Genomic DNA, 22,303 nt, shown 5'->3' on the forward strand with positions numbered 1-22,303 from the left:
ATTTCCATTTTTTTCTTTTATAAACAGCATTATTGTGAATATTGTGAAAAGTATAGTCTACTTTTTTGTTTGTTTTCGGGTGTCCACTATAAAAGGGAAGAGTGTTTCATAGCTCTTTGTTACAGATTGTAGATTTCTTGTCAAATGAACCAATGTATAGTGTTGCTACTAAGTAGAAGGCTTACTAACATTCTTGATGTTACCTTTGAAGAATGTGATGTTTTTATTTAGAAAGTGAGATCTAGGGGCACCTGGCTGGCTCAGTCTGAAGAGCATGCAACTCTTCATCACAGGGTTGTGAGTTCGAGCCCCACGTTGGGCATGGAGCCTACTTAAAAAAAGATTTTAAAAAAATTTAGAAAGGGAGGTCTACACTTCATTTCAAAGCAAAAATATGTGTAAACTTTTCAGTCAAGACAAGTTGGTATAATATAACAACACGAGAGAAAGTTGTGAGGTTCTAATTGTTTGGAGGAGTAGAAAACTCCAGTAGAGTTCATAAATTACTTGGCAGTCAGTCTTCCTTTCTGGTTTGGCACTGTGGGCAGTTAATTTAGAAGTGTTAAAAGGAACCTAAAATTTATGCTAAAGTGAATTGAAGTGAATGTATTGGAATTCTTTCTCTTATAATTTGTTTATAAAAACACCATATTAAGTCGCCTTGTAATGAGACAGTAAGACTAAAATTAACAGGACATTTCTAACCCATGCAAACCTCAAATAATAATAACTTCTTGCTACAATTGTAGAGCCCTTTTCAGTTTATAGATTTAAAGATATGTCTAGATATCTCATTTGATCCTTGAAACAACCAGTGAAGAAGTTACAGCAGGTATTATCATTATTTTGCAGAAAAAAAGACACAAAAAATATTTGAGGCCCAGAGATTTAGTAATTTACCTCAAGTCATAGGTTTTTAAATTGCAAAGCTGAGAACGGAACTCTGGTCTTCTGTATTAAATGACAATATGGATTAAGTGCTCTCGTGCAGGGCCTGGCACCTAGTAAATATTTAAATGTTCCTGTGTCCTGTGTGGTTCTGACCAATACTTCTTTATTCATAAAATACCCATCATTGGGAGCATTCTTTCTATTATATTGCTGTAGTTCAAGCTTTGGTACTTTAGAAAATAAGATTTTAGGCTGTGTTAGTTTGGTCTGTACCAAACTGTATACCACGAATGATTATATGCTTTGTATGTTGGGACAAATTGTTCTCAAATAATGAACAATTAGCACTTTATCAACTGGAAAATTCAAGGAAGTCCTATTTCTGCTTTCCTACCCATATGAGTCTTCAATTTAGAAACCAGATACAAACATTTTACGCATTTAATAGGAAAAAACAAAACGTAGTAAGAAATATGAAATGTTTCATTAATGAAAAACTCTTACAAGTCTATGAAAGTGGCAGTTATTTAAAGCATAATTTGATTAGTAAAGTTGATAGGACAGATATAACTGGGATACGCGTGGAAACTATTTGTTACATTTAAACTTGTTAAAATTTGTTGAAACAAACATGTAGACCCGATGTAGCTTATGAGTCAGTGGCTGAATTTTTTTTCCTCTCACCTGATCCTTAAGCATCCGTTAGTTGAAAGCCCTGACAAAAAGCAGGGAAAAAACTCCAGAAATTCCTGGAAAGGAAACTTAAATGGTGAAGTCCTGGTATCTGCTAACTTGCTTTCAATTCTCCTTTTTAGTCTGTTTATTCCTTCACTCCTGTTGCCGGCTTAGCTCAGTGTTCGCTTGTGAGCCAGGCCCCTTCAGATTTGCTTTCGACACTTTTTGATCACTACCTCTGTGAATCTGTATGTCATTTTCCATGTGCCAGCCAGTCATGTTCCGTGTATGTTATGGCTTCATTTTGTCAACTTTCAGCCAGTTAGAATTTTAAAGTAGCTTATATGTGATCGGTGGAAATAAAATATTTCCCTAAAATAATTATGGCAGGAAAAAAGTGTTACTGGTTTCAATACTACTACTCTACTAGTTTTTTAGTTTATAAGTTGTTTAGGGATAAGTAGATTTATATATTATGTTGAATACTACAAAGAAACTTCAGAACTTTATTTTCAATAATTATACTTAAATTAAGATTCAGTCTACCTTCAGGAACACACTCATAAAATAAGGTTTAAGGAGCTATTTTTGGTTATTATCCTCTATTTGAAAATTCTTAAATTTGTAAAATAAACCCCATTAATTTAGGTTCAAGTAAAATTTTGAGAAGGTAGGTATGAAATCTCAACTCACAAGTTGTTTTCTAAAAGGTGTTTTGTTAACTAGGTGTAACTTAGCATATACTTTTAGTGTTTTAAGTCATGATTGGATACTTAGAACAACCAGTAAAAATTTATTTAGCTCATATAGTAGCCATGTTATTTTATAGCATGTCAGTGAATGTTATTGGTGAAACGGACTTCTGTGGACAGGTGTCAGGACTTAATTACCTTTTTTTTTTTTTTTTAATGTTTATATGTGCTACTTCTTTTTTTTAAATTTTTTAAAATGTTTATTTATTTTTTTTGAGAGACAGAAAGAGACAGAGCACGAGTGGGGAAGGAGCAGAGACAGAGGGAGACACAGAATCCGAAGCAGGTTCCAGGCTCTGAGCCCGTCAGCACCGAGCCCGATGCGGGGCTCAAACTCAGGAACCCTGAGATCATGACCTGAGCCGAAGCCGGTGCTTAACCGACTGAGCCACCCAGGCGCCCCTTAATTAACATTTAATTTTTTTCTTTCATTCAGTTTTCTGTGGTGTGAGATGGGATTGTTGTAGCACTTGAATCAAGACTGTCCAAATATGGTCTATGTAATTATCAAAACAGCAATGAGTCCCTTAAGATCTTGTATTTTATTGTATGTAAATTATACCTTAATTAAAACAAATGGAACACATTTGTTCAAAGGTTGGGCCAAAGGAGACTGTCTGCTGTATGTCATGCATGTCATCTACAGATCTCCTGTAGCAGTGGTGGCTCTCGTGGCTCTCCAGCTTAGGCGAGTGAAACACAAAGTACCAGGCGTGTACGTGTGCATTTCTTCTGCCTCCTTGCTTCCTGCACGTGGCCACTGATAATGGGGAAAGAAGGCTTTTGTTTTTCCTTTGGGGAATTTGGGAATATTTTACATTTGTTCTGTTTCTTTTTTTTTAAAGTTTATTTCAGACAGAGAGAGGGAGGGAGGAAAAGAGAGAAAGGAGAGAGAGGAGAGAGACACAGAGGATCTGAAGCGGGCTCTGCGTCGTCATCCCAGAACCCGTTGTAGGGCTTGAGCTCAAGAACCGTGAGATCATGACCTGAACCGAAGTCAGATGCTTAACTGACTGAGCCACCCAGGTGCTCATGATAGTGTCAAGTGATATTGTCAAGATTTCAAAGAGTTAAGGTTTCTGTTAGGCTTTGGTGCTCTTGAGAAGGATTAGGCTATTCAGTAAGTCCGTGTCATTGGAAAAAAAAAACACCCAAATAGTTACGGTGACCTCCTGTGGTCTAGGTCTGTGCCATTTAATTGTTAGACAACTGCCACTATGTTCTGGTCATTTTTTTTTTTTTTTTAAAGAACTTTATTTATTTTTGAGACAGAGAGAGACAGAGCATGAACGGGGGAGGGTCAGAGAGAGGGAGACACAGAATCTGAAACAGGCTCCAGGCTCCGAGCTGTCAGCACAGAGCCCGACGTGGGGCTCAAACTCACGGACCACGAGATCATGACCTGAGCTGAAGTCGGCTGCTTAACCGACTGAGCCACCCAGGCGCCCCACGTTCTGGTCATTTTTTAAATATATTCACGCATTTATTCCTTAGAACAACCCTGTATGATGAGTATTTTCACCAGTCCCATTTTTCATAGGAAACTGAGGATATGGAACTTGCAAAGGATGTACCTGAAGCTAGAGTTCAAGTCCAGACAGTTTGGCTCTAGAGCAAACGTTCGTAGCCATGGCGCCATACCGCCTGCGAGTGGATCACTAGATGGCAAAAATATTTGGCTGTCTTTAGTGACCTAGTTAGTATAATTCTTTATGTTCAGCATTTGTAAGTCATTAGATCAGAATTTCATATTAAACCCTCTACTACTTAAGAGTATATCCAGTAAGTTCAGGTTAAGGCTATTCTGTATTAAAAATCATACATTATTTTTTCTCACTTATATTTATTTGGTTTAAATTGTCTAAAAAGGTATGTCAGAAATTTAGACATACTGGTAAGCAAAAAAGTCATATTAGAGGTTTATTGGTATAAGTCTTGGCATAAGAAACACTTGCTTCAAAATTCAGCACTCATTATTGCTGACATTCAGTATTGGAAATGCCAGTGATTTTTTGTATTATCTTTTAGAAGTTTTAACATTTGGTTAGTAAAATTCACTTTCATTTGAACCTGCTTCATTTGTAAATTTTTTGTTATTGATTTGGAAATACATAAAAAAAATTTTAATCCCCTTTTGTGAGGCAGCATGGTATAAAAAGCCTGGGCTTTGGGTTATGCACTTAACAGGTTTGAATCATAACTTAGTACTTATTGGCTGTGGAACCTTGCACAAACTACTCAGTCTTTTTGACCTTCAATTTTATCATTTATGAAATGGTAATATTACTCCGTAGGATAGTTAGGATTAAATGGGAATGTATTTCCCATACCGTGGCACATGTTCTCTGCCTCGTTCTAACTTCTGATGGATGCCAAAGTCTTGGGTAAAATCTCAAACTGTGAAAAAGGAAGGTGAGAATTTGAGGAAAAGGAAACCTTGAAAAGACCGAGTTCCTAGATTCTGTGTAAAGAAAGTATTGGATTGTTGCTCTGCAAAAGACCCCCACGTTATTTCTGGCCTCTGACTCCTTATGTGTGGTTAAATTGAACTCCCTGCCGACAGCATCCTTAAAACTAGACCTAATCTTCTGTCCTGGTGCTTTCTCCATAGAGCTTTGTGTGCGAGCCACATGGGACTGCTGGCTTTTTCCAAATGTTTTATGTATTTCCATAACCCTGTCCTGTACTCTGCTTGGAATGTTATAATCGCTCTTGTTTGTTCTTCTGTCTGCTGATGCCTGACTGCTTAAGGATTATCTAACATATCGCCTACTTTGTGAGGCTTTATCCGTGCCCTTACAGAATTTATCCTGCTCTCTTTTTCTCTTAAAATATCTTGATCTTGTATTCAGTAGAGCCTGAGGCACGGTTGCACATCTGTGTGTCTGTCTTCCCTGATAGAACAGGAACTCTCTCAATGCAGTAGGCTTTGCTTACTTAGCGTTACATTTTCAGTGCCCCTTCCGTAGAATGTTCAATTTGTGTTTGGATAAGTGATTGAAAGAGGGGGCCAATTGAGTTTACTTTAATGAGTATGTAACATCCCCGTTTATGTATTGTCATAGATAAATAGTTTTTTAAAGTAAGTTAATCAAATCCTTTGCAACCTTATTTTCTTTATTAGTTAGTATTCATAGTGTACGGATAAATTTGAGTTTAGTCCTGGTAAAAATGACTGCATTTCAAGGGCCTTTGTATTACTGTGCTCTTCTGTAAGGCTAAAAATCTTCCTAGCGTTTTCACTGAAATTAAGAATTCAGTTAGGAAGTTTGTTAGTAGCAGTCATTATTATTTCTTTGAATAAAACATATTTCTCTGTTGTATTGCTCAGAAAAACTTGGGTGATTTCTCTCTCTCTCTCTCTCTCTCTTTTTTTAATGTTTATTTATTTTTGAGAGACAGAGACAGATCGTGAGCAGGGGAGGAGCAGAGAGAGAGGGAGACACAGAATCAGAAGCAGGCTCCAGGCTCCGCACAGGGCCTGACGCGGGGCTCGAACTCACAAACGGTGAGATCATGACCTGAGCCGAAGTCGGACCCTCAACTGACGGAGCCACCCAGGCGCTCCTTGGGTGATTTCAATTTATATTTTTGACTGACATATATTTATAATTTTTAAGGTAGGAATTCTGGGCTGGCGGCAGCTGCCACTGCTCTGGGGCCTTACTGCTCCCTCATGTTGTTTTCCGAGTGTTATTTCTCATTTTCTACATGTTGGTGCTCCCAAGACAGAGTTACAAAGTAAAGATTATTTACTTTAAGGAATTACACTGCTGTAGACTTGATTTGAGCCTCCATTCTCTTATTTTTCTCATGAATGGGTATAACAGCCTAAACCATTTCGATAATTGAACGTAGCTGCTTTTTTTAAACATTTTTATTTATTTTGAGAGAGAGAGCACGAGTAGGGGAGGGGCAGAGAGAGAGAGGGAAAGAGAGAATCCGAAGCAGGCTCTGCGCTGCTCAGCTTAACTGACTGAGCCACCCAGGCTTCCCAAACATAGCTCTTTGAATTGAGCTACATTTTTAGGTGGGACTACTTTCTTATGTGAGAATAACAGATGACAGCTGATATTTGTAATGTTAAAAATGATAATCCTAGTAGTTTTGGAACCTTTCCAGTAAAGAACCCTTTGAGGTTGGGGTGAATTTATAAATTCTTAAAGTAACAAAAATTGCCACATAGTAAACGCTATTTAAGTGTTAGATACTTTTATCATTATATATATGTGTGTGTGTGTGTGTGCATATATATGTGTATATACATATATGTTTTGGGGCAGAAACTCAGCATTTTTTTTTTTTTTTTTTTAGCTACACAGCTGAAACTGAGTCACGCAGGACAAGACAATATTTTGTCATGACGCTTAGTAAATAGACTTAGAGATAATTATAATCTTTTATAGAAATAGTACAGGTGCATTGTACCAAAAGTAGAAAATATAAAACAAAAATGAGAAAAATATATATTTCTACCACCCAGAGATGATTACTTTTAGTACCTTAGTTTGTAAATCTTTTTGTCTACATATGTCTATATGGATATATATGTATTATTATGCCAACATGATGTAATGCTGTATGTTCTCTTTTGAAACCTTTATTTCAGTCAATAATAATAATACTGTCTACTTTTCCATTTCAGTAAACTTTCATCTTATCTAATGCCCAGATGATATTCATATTTCTCTAGTTAGCTCAAAAACGTTCTTTATGGCTGGTTTGCCTAGAACAATATCCAGAACAGCATTGTACATGTGAACTTGGCTCTTAGAACCCTTAAGTCTTTATAAATCAAGGAGAGCTACCTGTCCCTCCCCTCCTCACCTTTAAAAACAAGGCATTTGAGGGGCGCCTGGGTGGCTCAGTTGGTTAAGCGTCCGACTTCGGCTCAGGTCATGATCTCACAGTTCGTGAGTTTGAGCCCCACATCGGGTTCTGTGCTGACAGCTCAGAGCCTGGAGCCTGCTTAGGATTCTGTGTCTCCCGCTGTCTCTGCCCCTCCCCTGCTTATGTTTGGTCTCTGTCTGTCAAAAATAAATAAACGTTCAAAAAATAAAAAGGCATTTGAGCAGAGACTGGGTCAGGTGCTGTAGACCTTTTTAATTTATCCAGTTTATTCTCTGATAATGTCAGTTAGCTTGGTTTTTCTGTCTCTTTGTAAATGAATAGTTATATCTAAATGCTTGGTGGGTTCTCAGGTTGAATATAGCTTGACTATCATAGATGATGCTATGTCCTTCATATTGTATCACATCAAAAGTTATACGATCTCCACTTGATGATGCTGAGATTGACCAGTGAAATTGGGTGGTGGCAGTCTCTTCTGCCCATTGTTCAATTATGTTTGTTTCCTTACATTAGAAAGTATTTTGTGTGGCATTACTTTGACTGTAAGAAAGTTCAGTTCTTATTATTTAAAAAATTTTTTAATGTTTATTTTTGAGAGGTAGAGTTGAGTGGGGGAGGGGCAGAGACAGGGAGACACAGAATCAGAAGCAGGCTCCAGGCTCTGAGCTGTCAGCACAGAGCCCACATGGGGCTCGAACTCATGATCCGTGAGATCATGACTTGAGCTGAAGTCAGATGCTTAACCGACTGAGCCACCCAGGGGTTCCAGAAAGTTAAGTTCTTCATCATCAACTCACTTACTGCTTTAGAACCGGTTGTTGATCCTTGCCTAATCAATAATTTTATTAGGGTTTGCAAAATATGATTTTCAAAGTTCTGTTCTCTTGTGTTTTTCTGTAAAGTGTATCTTTGTCATATGAATTGGGGCTATTTGATTGCCCTGAAATATAGTACCTACAGGAAAAGTTGCATAAATACTTAATCCGCCCCCCTCATTAGCTATTTTCAAAGTAAAGGAAGAACCATTCTGATAGCCGCTTCAAATAAATGAAAAAGAGATTTTCTTTTTTTCTTTTGAACATCTTTATAGGCTCAAGGTTTTAATTTTATTTAGGGTGTTTTAATTTACTAGCGTTTAAATTTTTTCTTTGATGCTCAGATTGTTACAGTTTTAGTTGTTGGGATGTCCTTCATGTTAGCTTCTATGTCTGCTATAGACCATTAGTCTCTGTACACCTTCCGTGTTCTCTGGCACAGAAAGGAATCCCAGGCTCACCCTGAACCTTCTTGTCCCACCCCTGGCATCAGCTGTTGTTCCAAGGAGTTTAGTACCTTTTAATGTATTATGGTATTAGAGATGAAATCTGGGTTTTAGGATTGTTTACTTTTGCTAAGGTAACATGCTTTTAGGCCACTTCAGTGAAAAGACCTAGAGAACATAGATTTTAACGTGAGTTCGTATTTAATTAATGTTTTTACTTTGATTTTTGATTTTTTTATTTAAAAAAAATTTTAATGTTTATTTTTGAGAGCAAACGAGAGAGAGAGAGAGAGAGAGAGAGAGAATGTGGGGGAGGGGCAGAGAGAGAGAGAGCGAGCAAGGGAAACAAGGCGCTCGAACTCAGGAACCATGAAATCATGACCTGAGCTGAAGTCCAGAGTCAGACACTTAGCTGACTGAGCCACCCAGGTACCCCGTTGATTTCTTGATTTTATAATGGTATCTCTTTTATGTCTGTAATCATGAATCTGAAAATCATTAGCAAAATTTTATTTTTTTCCCTACAATATAAAGAAAAAAAGCTTGAGGATATCCATACTGGTATTAGTAAAAACGAACTCTCAGAAGAAGTTTAAAATTTTTTTTCTAGTTGTTTTTGTTCTTATAGTGTGCTTCCTAACAAGAAGTACGGTAAAATTGTTGCACTGTCCAGATGAAATCATTTCTCCTGGTCATCAATTTGATCTTTAGTCAGGTTTGTTGTTGCTGTTTTTAGGGTATGCTTCTCCCCTTTCCCTTCCCCCTCCCTTCTCTATATGAAGCAAACATTTGTATTAGTTTCTCGGTTGTGTGTGTGTGTGTGTGTGTGTGGTGTGCACATGTGCATTGGAAAGCTCAAATTCAAGCAAATACGTGTGTAAATGTTATTTCATCCAAACAGTAAATATTTTTTCATATAAAAGGTAGTATACTGTATATGTTGTGCTTCTTTTTTCTTAAAATATTTGTTAGGTCTGTTCAATCAGTGTGTGGCAAAACTATGGATAAAACCTTTTAAAAATTCTGATACTAAAATAAAAGCTTTTAGTAATCCGATAATTATTTTTGGATTGAAAATAATACTGAGATCAACTCAATAATGTGAATGTGGCGGAAAGTGAAGGAAAAAAGATCTAGAAAAGGGCACTGGCTTTGATGAATTTTGAATTGTATTTGAAAAATGAATGGGTCCAGAAGTAGACAGAACACTTTAGGGATGGTTTTGAAGAGAGGCTTGAGGCAGATTAGCTTGGCTGTTTTGTAAGGTCCATGTCAGAAAATTATGAGATTAAAGAGATGGATAGTGGATCTCAAGAAGAAATTAGTGCTGGTATGATCCAAAATACATAGAAATGTAGAGTGTGTGTGTGTGTGTGTGTGTGTGTGTGTGTGTGTGTGTGTGTGTGTTTTAATGCTTCTGGAGTGCAGAAGTTTTTATGCCAAATACAGTGTGTGACATAAGTGAATAGAATGGCATGCTAAATGTTGATTACCTTGATGGAAAGGGAGAATAAGTTTGTACCTTAGTTCGCTATTACCAAGTCGCAAATACCAAGGACTGGAAGAGATCACTGTGGTTGTTTCAGCCTAATCATGTGGAATAGGAAATTGAAGCCTGCAAATGTTTAAGTCACATGTCAAACTTATACACCTGGTTAGATGAACAGCCAGGTCCTAAATCTGGCTTCCTAATTCTTAATTGTAGCTCCCTTTCTCTATGCCATGGAGCCTTTTATATCCATGAAACATTAGAAGTCGTGTAGCTATTTTTGTTTTTATTTTGATACTTGGTTTTTGTCCCAAGATAACTTGAGTTCTGCGATTTATAAAGTCAGGGTTTTGTTTTTCACGTACATATGCCTAAATACCGTAAGTGTGGAAGTTAAGTTTTTTCCTTGAGGGCATTTTTAATGTAGTAGGTAGAGGGATTTGAAAATTATTTTGCCATATACTTATTTTGATATAATTCTTTCGGAATTAATGTATTCACTTGTGTTTCTTAATTATGCATGATGGTTTATAAATAAATAAATTTGACAGTCTTTTGCTAACATAGGTATAGTAATTTTTATAATCAGCTAATGCTTTAAAACATTTACACGTAGTTTGCATTTTTGCATATTTCAGATATTTCCTTAACCTAAGTACTCAGATATTTATCCAAACATTATTGCTATGGGGTTTCCTGCAGAAAGACTTGAAGGCGTATACAGGAACAATATTGATGATGTAGTAAGGTAAGAACTCTTAATTTTCTGTTTCAACTATTGATGTATTCATGCTGTATTTTCATTTAGAGAAGATTTCTAAACCATAGAAAACGATGTCCTTGTGAGGTAAACTTTATTTTTATTATGTTGGTTCTCTGTACTGCTTTTTTGTTTGTTTATTTAATGGACTTCAGTGGGATACAACTCCGTTGATAAGAACTGACCTTTGACATGATCAGGTGTATGTGATATAATTTCGTGGACTCCATACAATACTTCTTAACCAAGTTAATGTCTGGATGCCATTACACTATGGTTTTGTCTTTTATTTCACAGTAGGAGATTAGGTTTAACATCAAGCGGATTCATTCACTTTATTCATCCTAAGTTGGAGATAACTGATACCATGTATTTTTTACATACAACAGTTTATAGTAGGGCATAAATGTACCAAGCGTTTGAATAAGTATTTGGTAGAGGGTCTGGACAGGAGTTGGTGGGCAAACCAAAGTCTGACTTTGTCTCTTTTATAAACGTGAATAATTTTCTGAGTGTAATTATCATTCAGTTCCGAACAATGTTTCTCAAGGCCCATTTAAATGGTTTTAATACATTTATAACCTAAGAGTACATCATGTGTTTCATGAGAGAAGAAATTTGTGTCTGCTGTGTAGTCTCAATATATTTTCTCATTCCAAATAAAAAATATATATGTATGAAAAACTAACTATAAATGTCCGTAGAAACTTTAATGGTTTTTAAAGTTTAAAATTTTGGATTATTCCCTTTATGCCCTTTCAGAAATCTCTTTCTTGGAGACTTTGAATTTAAATATTTGCTGGGAATTAAATGTTACAGTGAGTGGGAGAGCACTTTGTAAAGCATTATGCAGATGTAGAGTCCTTTTGTATTAGTTGTTTAAGCACATGAGCCGACCTGTGTCCTTATATGAGTGAGCCACAAGTTGTTTTTCTAAGTGGTAAGTTTTTACCAATTTGCTTTGAACCAATGTATATTTAAATTTTGCCATATTGAGTTGTGTCCAGTTGGACTTTTGTAGTGTTTCTGTTCTGTGCAGAATTGGTAAATGTCAGTGTCTACAAAAACTACAGAAAAACCCCAAACTACTTCTTTGTAGTTTGTATTACAGTTATAGCTACATGAGACTGTTAGAAGTGCTGTTTAAGAACTTGAAAATAGGGACATAAATTTGTTTTCTCCTAGTTAGGTGGGACACAGTTGGAAGGATGCTTACCATCACAGATCCATGAGAGCAACACTGTGATACGGTTTAGTCAGTGACAGTACACATGTACAGAAAATGTGGGTGGTAGAGAAAAGAATGAGGGACGTAAATTTTGAATCAGGAGAGGAGGATCTGGAAAAGGAGTCGTGCAGTCACCAGACTTGTGTTCTCTGCGGTGGTGCAGGAGTGTTCTTCAGGCCTCCTTATGACCTAGGCAAGATATCCTCCAGGGTGACTATCTTACATTACTGCTTTGTCATTCTGTGTCCAACCAAGTACTGATTCAATCAAATCAGGTTAGTACTCACCTGGAAAAGGAGTATGAATAGTCTGGGTAGAGGACAAGTTTTCTGATCACTGTAAGGGTATCATCCTCGTGGTAAATTAACCTGGCATGTTAGTTTTGGTTGGTTCTCTTTGTTCTCTTCTGACTGAATTAGTTTCTTCTGACTTGTTAGTCACGAGGCTGATTTTTCATCTTTCAGGTTACTGATAAAGTTCAGTTTTTGGATCTGTACACTTCATTTTCAGACCTTAGATTGTAATAATTTCACCAAGAAAATATTTTGCTGGGAAGCATTTTGATATGTCATCTTCTGACTCCATAGCCCTCGCCTGAATTAATGACACTGAATTAAGATTCCCAAATTTGGGGCTCCTGGGTTGCTCAGTCAGTTAAGCGTCTGACTTTGGCTCAGATTATGATCTCGCGGTTCACGAGTTCGAGCCCCATGTCGGACTCTGTGCTGACAGCTCAGAGCCTGGAGTCTGCTTCAGATTGTGTGTCTCCCTCTCTCTCTGCTCCTCTCCTGCTCATGCTCGCTCGTGCACGCTCTCTCTCTCTCTCTCTCTCTCTCTCAAAAATAAAATAAAACGTTAAAAAGTTATTGAAAAAAAAAAAGGATTCCCAAATTTAATTTGTAATCTGTAACCAAGATTGAAGTTTATTCTGCCTGCTTTAATGTATCTAGCTTATTGTGTCCAGTTCTTGGCTTTTTCAAATGTTATTCCTTAAAAAGGTTTTATGTACATGGTTTTTTATTTAGCCAGTGGTTGCTTTAGCCAACTGATCCTGTCACCTTTATGGTAATGGCAGTGGTAATAGCACGTAAATGATGAGGAATTACCTGTAGAATATAATAGCTATGCTGTGCCTGGTTTGTCTTGCCCTCCCACATGTTGTGATTGGGGGATAAATGGCTAGTGAGGCTTTGCTGGCTTCCGTTGCTCACTCCACTCCCCTTCTGCGAGAGAGAGGATGAACAGTGACCAGGAAGATAGTTGTGGTTTTTCCTGTGAAATAAAATAAAAATAAGTAACTTCCAAGTAATTGGCCTGTTAGAATTAACTTCTCCAAGGGGGAATGGCTGTCTCTAGTACCTAAATGATTGATTTTCTTGTTTGGTTCCCACGGTATTGGACACAGTAGTAATAATCAGTAGTGATTCCTTTTTGGCTCAAAGATGATAATGTCTCAGTGAAAAATGTGTCTTTATTCTTGTAAATTTTCTCTCAACAAACATTTCCAGTTGGATTTCCTTTGCCCTCTCATTCCATGTGTTTTCTATGATTTCTCCCCAAAGGAGAAACACTATGCCAGGTTCATACTTTGTTGGTGTTGAACATCTTTGCTTTGAGTAAAAGAAACTCACATTGCAAATGCCTTTACTTAAATTATGCAGTATTTAACTGTTGGGGATATGGTTTGTTAATGGCAACGTGAAATTTTATATTTGAGGTACTCAAGTGACAAATATTTAACTTCTTTTGAGGTTACCTCCTAGGATCAGGAATTGATGCAAAAAAGTAAAAAGTCGGGGAGAAGTGAACAAAGCTGAAATTTTTAACTGTCTTAACTGCAAATGTTTTGTTTAATAAGCAATCAGAATTGACAGGGTAGGACAGCGACATCTCAAAAAGAAAGTTGAAGAGCTGAACTCTTCCCAGATTGTTTTTTCTTCTTTTCCTCTTATTAACCACCTTCTCTCCTCCTCCTCTATTGCCCCTAAGATCTTGCTCTGAACTGCTGGTAATTTGAAACAATGTTTTATTCAGATAATTGATTATTGTGTGGTAATCTCATCCCTGGGGCTAATATTGAAGTTACCCTAATTTATATGTTATCTGGTATAAATCTGAGCAGTCTTTAACAAAGTGATGAATTTTGTGTTTAACAGACATAGCTTAAGAACTGTTCTGTACTTAATAAATCAGACAAATGTAGGTTTAATAGAGTCGTGAACTGGCTTTCTTACTGCAGAACCTTTAATATACTACTATGCCTTGTAACTCTCCCAAGAGTGAAATTTGAATATGCTGCTTTTCTTTTCCTGTTTTTTTTTTCTCTTCCCTTCCCTTCCTTCCCCCTTCTCTCTTTCTTTTCTTTTAATATGTTAAATAATGTCTTCTAAACAGTGTTCCTTGGAGCATAATTTGGGAAGTGTTGAAAATGAAAAAAGATGCATAGAACAATATTTCCCCTTAGTCTGAAATCAGTAGGAAGTAATTTGCTTCCCGTTTTATTGGAACGATGTTAGATGTGGGTGGGTTCCCATATTTATTGTAAGGAAATGCTTTGAGCTTAGTCTTCTGATATATAGTGATTTTCTTTAAAAAAAAAAAAAAAAGACTTTATTCATTGTGTTCTATACTCTCAGCCTTTTTATCCATATATATATGCGGCTGTATTACAGATTCAGGTGCAGCTTCCAGCTTTCCTCTTTTATACATTTTCTCCCTGAAGAAAGGTCACATATTCTTATAATTATATGTTGATCTCTCAATCAACCTTAATTATGTGTTGATATTCCATTGAAAAGGAAGTGTTTGTCATCCCAACATTATCATTATTGGTTATTCAGTTAAAAAATTAAAAAGAGATTATATAGAGGAAAGCTTCGAAATAATTTAGAGAGAATATCAATTCCATTCTCCCTTTTCAACAACTTTTGACTTCTTCCTTGTATTGCCTTTCTTTTCCCTGCTTCCTGTTTTTTTCTTTATTGAGGTGAAAATTACATAACATAAAATTAATCATTTTAAAGTGTACACTTCAGTGACATTTGGTACTTTCACGATGTTATGTAACCACCACCTCTTTGAAGTTCCAAAACATTTTTATCACCCCAAAAGAAAAAGCTCTACCCATTGGCTGCCTCCCACTTCTTTTGTTGGTCTTATTTTCTTAAAATGGCAGTCTTGACAGATTTGACAGTGTTTATAGTATCTGCACCAATTCAGTTTTTGATATTTTAATAATAGGTAACATGTATTTTACATTTATTTACATACATATGTTGCTTTTGTACAGTTTACATGTGTCATATTTTATTTTATTTTATTTTATTTTATTTTATTTTATTTTATTTTATTTTACTTATTTATTTTGAAGGAGAGAGAGGGCAGGGGAGGTGCAGAGAGAGAGAGAGAGAGAGAGAGAGAATCCCAAGCAGGTTCTGCGTTGTCGGTACAGAGCCCCATGTGGGGCTTGATCTCACAAACCAAAATCAAGCTGAAATCAAGAGTCAGCGCTTAACCAATTGAGTCACCCAGGTGACATGTGTCATCTTATTAAAAAACTACAGTTTTTAATAAGTCCCCATTTCATATATGGTGTTAAAGAAGTTAGCTTCCCCAAGTACCAGAGCTGGTTAAGTAGTGAGGCTAAGGGTTGAGTCCAGTCTGTCAGATTCCAAAGCTGATAGCCATATGATCCTGTATGTCAGAGAACAAAATGTTTTATCCTATACATGTGTACACCAGAGGTTATATACCATGTATAGGTAAACACCAGAAAATTTATTTAGGATTTGAGTTTCCAGATTGAAAAAAGCTATATCGTGCCAAGCCCAATGAATGAAAACAGGCCTATACCAGGCAATTATTATGAAATTTCTTTCTTTTTAAATGTTTATTTATTTATTTTGAGAGAGCATGTGCCTGGGGGGAGGGGCAGAGAGAAGGAGAGACAGAGAATCTCAAGCAGGCTCTTTCCCATAAGCACAGAGCCTGACACAGGGCTCCCTCTCAACGACCCTGGGGATCATGACCCAAGCCAGAATCAAGTGTCGGACGCTCAACTGGCTGAGCCACGTAGGCACCCCTGAAATTTCTTTAATGATGCCAGAAATAATGAGAATGTCTCAAAAGCTTTCAGGGTCATGTAGGAGGGATTAGGAATATCCATGACGTCCAGCTTCTCAGCATGGAAGAATTAATAATGGAAGATGGAGGTACAGTGTGTCACGTTTGCGTTCAGCATAGAGTTCTGTATCCAGCCAAGCCACCAGCCAAAGTGCAAGAGGAAGAAAGAAAGCCATTCGAGAACAACAGCAAAAACTTGTATCCATGCAACATTTCTTAGAAAATTATTAGACAGTGTGTTCTTTTTTTTTTTTTTTTAATTTTTTTTTTTTCAACGTTTATTTATTTTTGGGACAGAGAGAGACAGAGCATGAACGGGGGAGGGGCAGAGAGAGAGAGGGAGACACAGAATTGGAAACAGGCTCCAGGCTCCGAGCCATCAGCCCAGAGCCTGACGCGGGGCTCGAACTCACGGACCGCGAGATCGTGACCTGGCTGAAGTCGGACGCTTAACCGACTGCGCCACCCAGGCGCCCCTAGACAGTGTGTTCTAACAAAACAAGAGAATAAGCCATGAAAGAAGAGAAAGGGGCTTTGGTAAATTGAGGCTCCAACTCTGAAGCAGCAGAGGAAAGCCCAGGGATGACACCTGTGCCACCGGCTGAAGAGCAGCTAGTTCTGGGTGAGCAGTATGACAGAGGGCATCAAAGAAGAAAATAAGAAGTAGAACTGATAAATGGATACTGAAATGTTTTGGGAAAACGTGATAGATTCTTAGAAATATAGTGAATTAGGTTAGGAAGCAAATGTTAACATCTGCCGATTGGCTTCTTAACCGCAAATTGTCATATTGCCATTGAAGGTAGGGATTCAGAGAAGTGAAATGTGGAGGTGCTTCTGGTTTTGTAAGCTTCATCTACCATGGCAGAAGATAAGCAGGTAATTGATAAGCCTGTAAGAAGCAGTGGTATGTATATTATAGAGAAATGCCGAATTAAATACCAGGAAAAAGGATATGATAGTTGAGGATGGTTACTTTTGGAGGAGACCCAGGAACAGATGAATGAATAGAGCTGGAGATGAATTTTTTTTTTATCGTGGTAAAATTTTATATACACATATATATATCTATAAAATACGTACAATGCAATTTACCATTTTGACCATTTCTAAGTATACTAGTGGCATTAGGAACATTCACATCGGGCAACCATCACCAGTATCCATCTCAGACTTTTTTTTATCACCACACTGAAACCTTGTACCCATTAAATAGGAGCTCCCCAGTGCCCCTACTCTCAGCCTGGCAACCACTGTTCTACTTTCTGTCTTTGGTATTTATTCTGGGTACCTTATGTTAAGTGGAGTCAGGCAGTATTTGTCTTTTTGTGACTGACTTAGTGTGACATAGCATGTGACTTCACTTAGCATAACGTCTTCAAGGTTCATTCCTGTTCTGGCCTGTGTCAGGATTCTCTTCCATTATATGTATATACCACATTCTGTTTATCTGTTCATCCATTGATGGACATTTGGGTTGCTTCTGCCTTTTGACTATTGTAAATAATGCTGGTGTGAACATAGGTGTACCAGTATCTGTTCAAGTCCCTGCTTTCAGTTCGTTTGGTTGTACACCCAGAAATGGAATGGCTGGGCCAAATGGTAATTCTGTGTTTAATTTTTTGAGAAACTGCCGTATTGTTTTCTACAGTGGCTGTATCATTTTTCATTCCTACCAGCAAGTGTAGGTGTTCCAATTTCTCTACATCCTCAACATTTACTATTTTCTGGGCTTTAAAAAAAATTTTTTTTTTTTTTAAGAGCCACCTTAATGGGTGTGAAGTAGTATCTCATTGTGGATTTTTTTCTTCCCTATCTTTATCTTTTGTTTATTTTTTAATTTTTTTTTAATGTTTAGTTATTTTTAAGAGAGAGAGAGACAGAGTGTGAGTGGAGGAGGGGCAGAGAAAGGGAGACACAGAATCCGAAGCAGGTTCCAGGCTCCGAGCTGTCAGCACAGAGCCTGACGCGGGGCGCTAACCTACCAAATGTGAGATCATGACCTGAGCTGAAGTCAGACACTCAACCGACTGAGCCACCCAGGTGCCCCCCCCCCCCCCCCCGTCGTTATTTTAAACCGCTGTAACTTGGAGAAATCACACATCTCAGCTACAGAAGCAGAGACCTGAGAAACTTCCCTTCCCCTTGGTAACTGACCTCTCCTGCAAACCCCTTCTTTCAAAGTCAGAGGGAGGGGATGAAACATAAAAGAACCCTTATTTTAGCTAGAATCTTACCAAGATTTTCCCATTCTTCTTAGTTTTGGGGTATGACAGCTGGTAATTTCTTCATTTGCTAGGAACCAGAGCTCTGGGAAATCTTGTTAACCAGGAGGCCTGGTGTTTTAAAAAATGAAGAAATGCTAAAAGGATCTTAGAAACAGAGGTACTTAAAATGTGCACATTGAATGCATCGATACTTTCAGCATGCATGCGTACAATGGCTATATAATTATCTTGAGACAACTTCCAAAGTCTAAATTTGAGGCTTATGATCTCCCTTCTTGGAAGGCCTATTTAAGCATCTAGTAGATTGAGTATGACATTTTTACCACCTAATGGGAGGCCTTCCATCTCCTCCTCCCTCTGTTCCTCTTTTTTTTTTTTTTTTTTTAAATTTTTTTTTTCAACATTTATTTATTTTTGGGACAGAGAGAGACAGAGCATGAACAGGGGAGGGGCAGAGAGAGAGGGAGACACAGAATCGGAAACAGGCTCCAGGCTCTGAGCCGTCAGCCCAGAGCCCGACGCGGGGCTCGAACTCATGGACCGCGAGATCGTGACCTGGCTGAAGTCGGACGCTTAACTGACTGCGCCACCCAGGCGCCCCAACCTCTGTTCCTCTTTTAAATTTGAGTCTAGGGGCGTCTCGGTGACTCAGTCGGTTGAGTGTCCGAGCTCACCTCAGGTCACCATCTCACAGTTGACGAGTTCTAGCCCCGCATCAGGCTCCGTGCTGATGGCTCAGAGCCTGGAGCCTGCTTCTGATTCTGTGTCCCCCTCTCTCTCTGCCTCTTCCCCTCTCATGCTCTGTCTCTCTCTGTCTCAAAAATAAAGATAAACATTAAAAAAATTTTTCTTTTTCAATTTGAGCCTAGACAAGTATGGCACAGGTTCCAGAAAATGTCCAGTGGTTTTTGATCTTTGGGGCATGCAATTTTGTGTATATTTGCTAAGTGATATATTTTTTTAAAGGAGGCATATAGTTAACATACGTGTTATATTAGTTTCAGGTGTACAACATAGAGACTGGACAATTCTGTGCCTTATGTGATGTTCACCACAAGTGGAACTACTGTCTGTCACCACACGGCACTGTTACACTGCCATTGACTCTGTTCCCCATGCTGTACCTTTTCACCCCTGGCTCATTCCATAACTGGAAGCCCATATCTCCCACTTGCCTTCACCCGTTTTGTCCGTACCCCTACCCGCTTCCCTCTAGCAACTATCAGTTTGTTCTCTGTATTTACAGGTCTGTTTCTGCTTTTTGTTTGTGCATTCATTTGTTTTGTTTTCCAGATTCTATATATATGAGTGAAATCATATGGTGTTTGTCTTTCTCTGACTGACGTCTGTAACTTAATACCGTCTAGGTCCATCCATGTTGTCACAAATGGCAAGATCTACTTTTTTTAACGGCTGAGTAATATTCCATTATGTTTGTGTGTATGATGTCTTTATTCATTTCTCAGTGGACACTTGGATATTATAAATAATGCTGCAGTAAACATAGGGGTGCATGTGTCATTTTGAATTAATGTTTTAGTTTTCTTGGGCTAGGTATCCAGGAGTGGAATTACTGGATCATATGGTATTTCTGTTTTTAACTTTTTAAAGATGTTTATTTTGAGAGAGAGACAGAGAGAGCACGTACGTGTGCACAGGGGAGGGGCAGAGAGAGGGAGAGAGAGAATCCGAAGCAGGCTCCATGCTCAGTGCGGAGCCCAGTGTGGGGCTTGGTCAGATGCTTAACCGACTGAGCCACCTAGGTGTCCCCTCTTTTGAATTTTTTGAAGAACCTCCATACTGTTTTCCACAGTGGCTGCACTGTGGAATTCATATTCCACATATTCCTATTCCTACCAACAATGCATACGGGTTCCTTTTTCTCCACATCCTTGCTAGCCCTTGTTTCTTTTGGATTCTAGACATGTTGATGGTTGTAAGGTGATATCTTAGTGTGGTTTTGATTTGCATTGAACATCTTTTCATGTGCTTGTTGACTGAATATCTTCTTTGGAGAAATGTCTAAGTTTTTTGCCTATTTGTAAATTGAATGCTTTATTTTTTTGTTGTTGAGTTCTAGTAGTTCTTTATGTATCCTGGGTATTAATCAGGTGATTTGCAAATATTTTCTTCCATTCTGTGGGTTGCTTTTTTGCTTTGTTGATAGTGTCCTTTGATGCATAAAATGTTCAAAAGTTTGATACAGTCCAATTTAGCTATCTTTTTGTTGACTGTGTCTTTGGTGACACATCCAAGAAATCATTGCTAAACTGGTATCCTAAAGCTTTTCTCTCATGTTTCCTTTTTAAGAGTTTAGAGTGTTAGGCCTTTTTTTAGGTCATTAATCCATTTTGAGTAATTTTTGTGTATGGTGTAAAATAAGGGTCCAACTTAATGTTTTTACATGAGGATATCCACTTTTCCCAGCACCATTTGTTGAAAAGACTGTCCTTTTTCTACTGAATGGTCTTGGCACACTTGTCAAAAAATTATTTGACCATATATACAAGAATTTATTTCTGGTCTCTGTTCTAGTTCACTGGCATGTGTCTGTTTCGTGTCAGTACCACACTGTGTAGCTTTGTAGTAAATTTGAAATCAGGAATTGTGAGTCCTACAATTTTGTTCTTCTATTTCAGGATTGTTTTGGCCTTGGAGGGTTCTTTGAGACTCTATATGAATTTGGGGATGGAATTTTCTACTTCTGCCCCCCCCCCCCAAAAAAAAAAGTTTTTGGGATTTTGATAGGAATCACATTAATCTGTAGATTGTGTTGAAATCTTAACAATATCAAGTCCTCATCTACGAATGTGGGATGTCTGTCCATTTATTTAGGTCTTTAATTTTTTTCAACAGTGTTTTGTAGTTTTCTCTGTGTATCACCTTGATTAAGTTCATTTATAGATACTCTTTTTCAATGCTATTGTAAATGGAATTTTCCATTTTGGACTGTTCATTGTTAGTGTACAGAAATGCAACAGATATTTGAATTTGAATTTTGTATGCTGTTACTTTACTTAATTTGTTAATTCTAACAATTTTTTGTGGAATCTTTAAGGTTTCCTACATATAAGAACATGTCATCCATAAACAGGTAACTTCATTTCTTCCTTTCCAATACGGATGCCTTTTTGGATAGAAGTGGCAAAAGCAGACTTCCTGTCTGTCTTGTTTCTGACCTTAGAGGAAAATTTTTGTCTTTTACCATCGCATATCATACTAGTTGGGTGTGGATTTTTTTTAATAGATTTTATTTTTTAGAGCCACTTTTCATTCATAGCTACATTCAGCAGAAGGTAGAGAAGATTCCCATATCCCGCCTGCCCTCACACATGTATAGTCTCCTTCACCAGTTTTTTTAAGTATATTTACTTTGAGAGAGAAAGAGAGACAGCCTGAGTGAAGGAGGGGCAGAGAGAGAGGGAGCACACGTGGAGCCTACTTGGGAATTCTCTCCCTCCCTCTCTGCCCCTCCCTCCCTCCCTCCCCCTCTCTCTCTCTCTCTCTCTCTCTCTAAACATTAAAAAATTTTTTGTCCAGGGGCACCTGAGTGGCTCAGTTGGTTGAGCGTTTGACTTCAGCTCAGGTCATGATCTCACGGTTTGTGGGTTCGAGCCCCACATCGGGCTCTGTGCTGACAGCTCAGAGCCTGGAGTCTGCTTTGGATTCTGTGTCCCCCTCTCTCTATACCCCTTCCCACTTGCGCTCTGTCTGTGTCTCTCTCTCAAAAATAAATAAACATTAAAAAAAATTTTTTTTTGTCCAAAACCACAAGATGCATACCAAGAGTGAACCCTAATGTAAATCATGGACTTTCGGTATGATAATGATGTGTCAGTATAGATAACCTAATTATAACAAATACAGTAAAACCTTGGGTTGTGAGTAACTTGTTCTGCGAGTGTTTCACAAGATGAACAAACATTTCTAATAAAGTTTAACTTGATAAACGAGCGATGTCATGCAATACGAATAGTATGTGAAGCCAAATGTCACATGATCGCAACTGAGCCAATGGTTCTTCTCTCTCTCTCTCTCTCTCTCTC

At 37.8% G+C, this 22,303-nt stretch overlaps 1 protein-coding gene across 2 annotated transcripts in view; it reads left to right on the forward strand.

Annotated features, from left to right (window-relative positions):
* Positions 1-22,303, forward strand: part of PTEN (phosphatase and tensin homolog) — a 93,270-nt gene that overhangs the window by 15,450 nt on the left and 55,517 nt on the right. Inside the window, exon 2 of one of the 2 annotated variants that reach the window (XM_025915085.2) lies at positions 10,583-10,667. In XM_025915085.2, the coding sequence (XP_025770870.1) occupies positions 10,583-10,667 (85 nt within the window). Of the gene's footprint in view, positions 1-10,564; positions 10,668-22,303 lie in introns of those variants that run through there. The other variant, XM_086679528.1, reaches the window with a different exon arrangement.

Source organism: Puma concolor, chromosome D2, assembly GCF_028749965.1.
Source record: "Puma concolor isolate L17-30 chromosome D2, mPumCon1.1.hap2, whole genome shotgun sequence".
Classification (NCBI taxonomy): domain Eukaryota; kingdom Metazoa; phylum Chordata; class Mammalia; order Carnivora; family Felidae; genus Puma; species Puma concolor.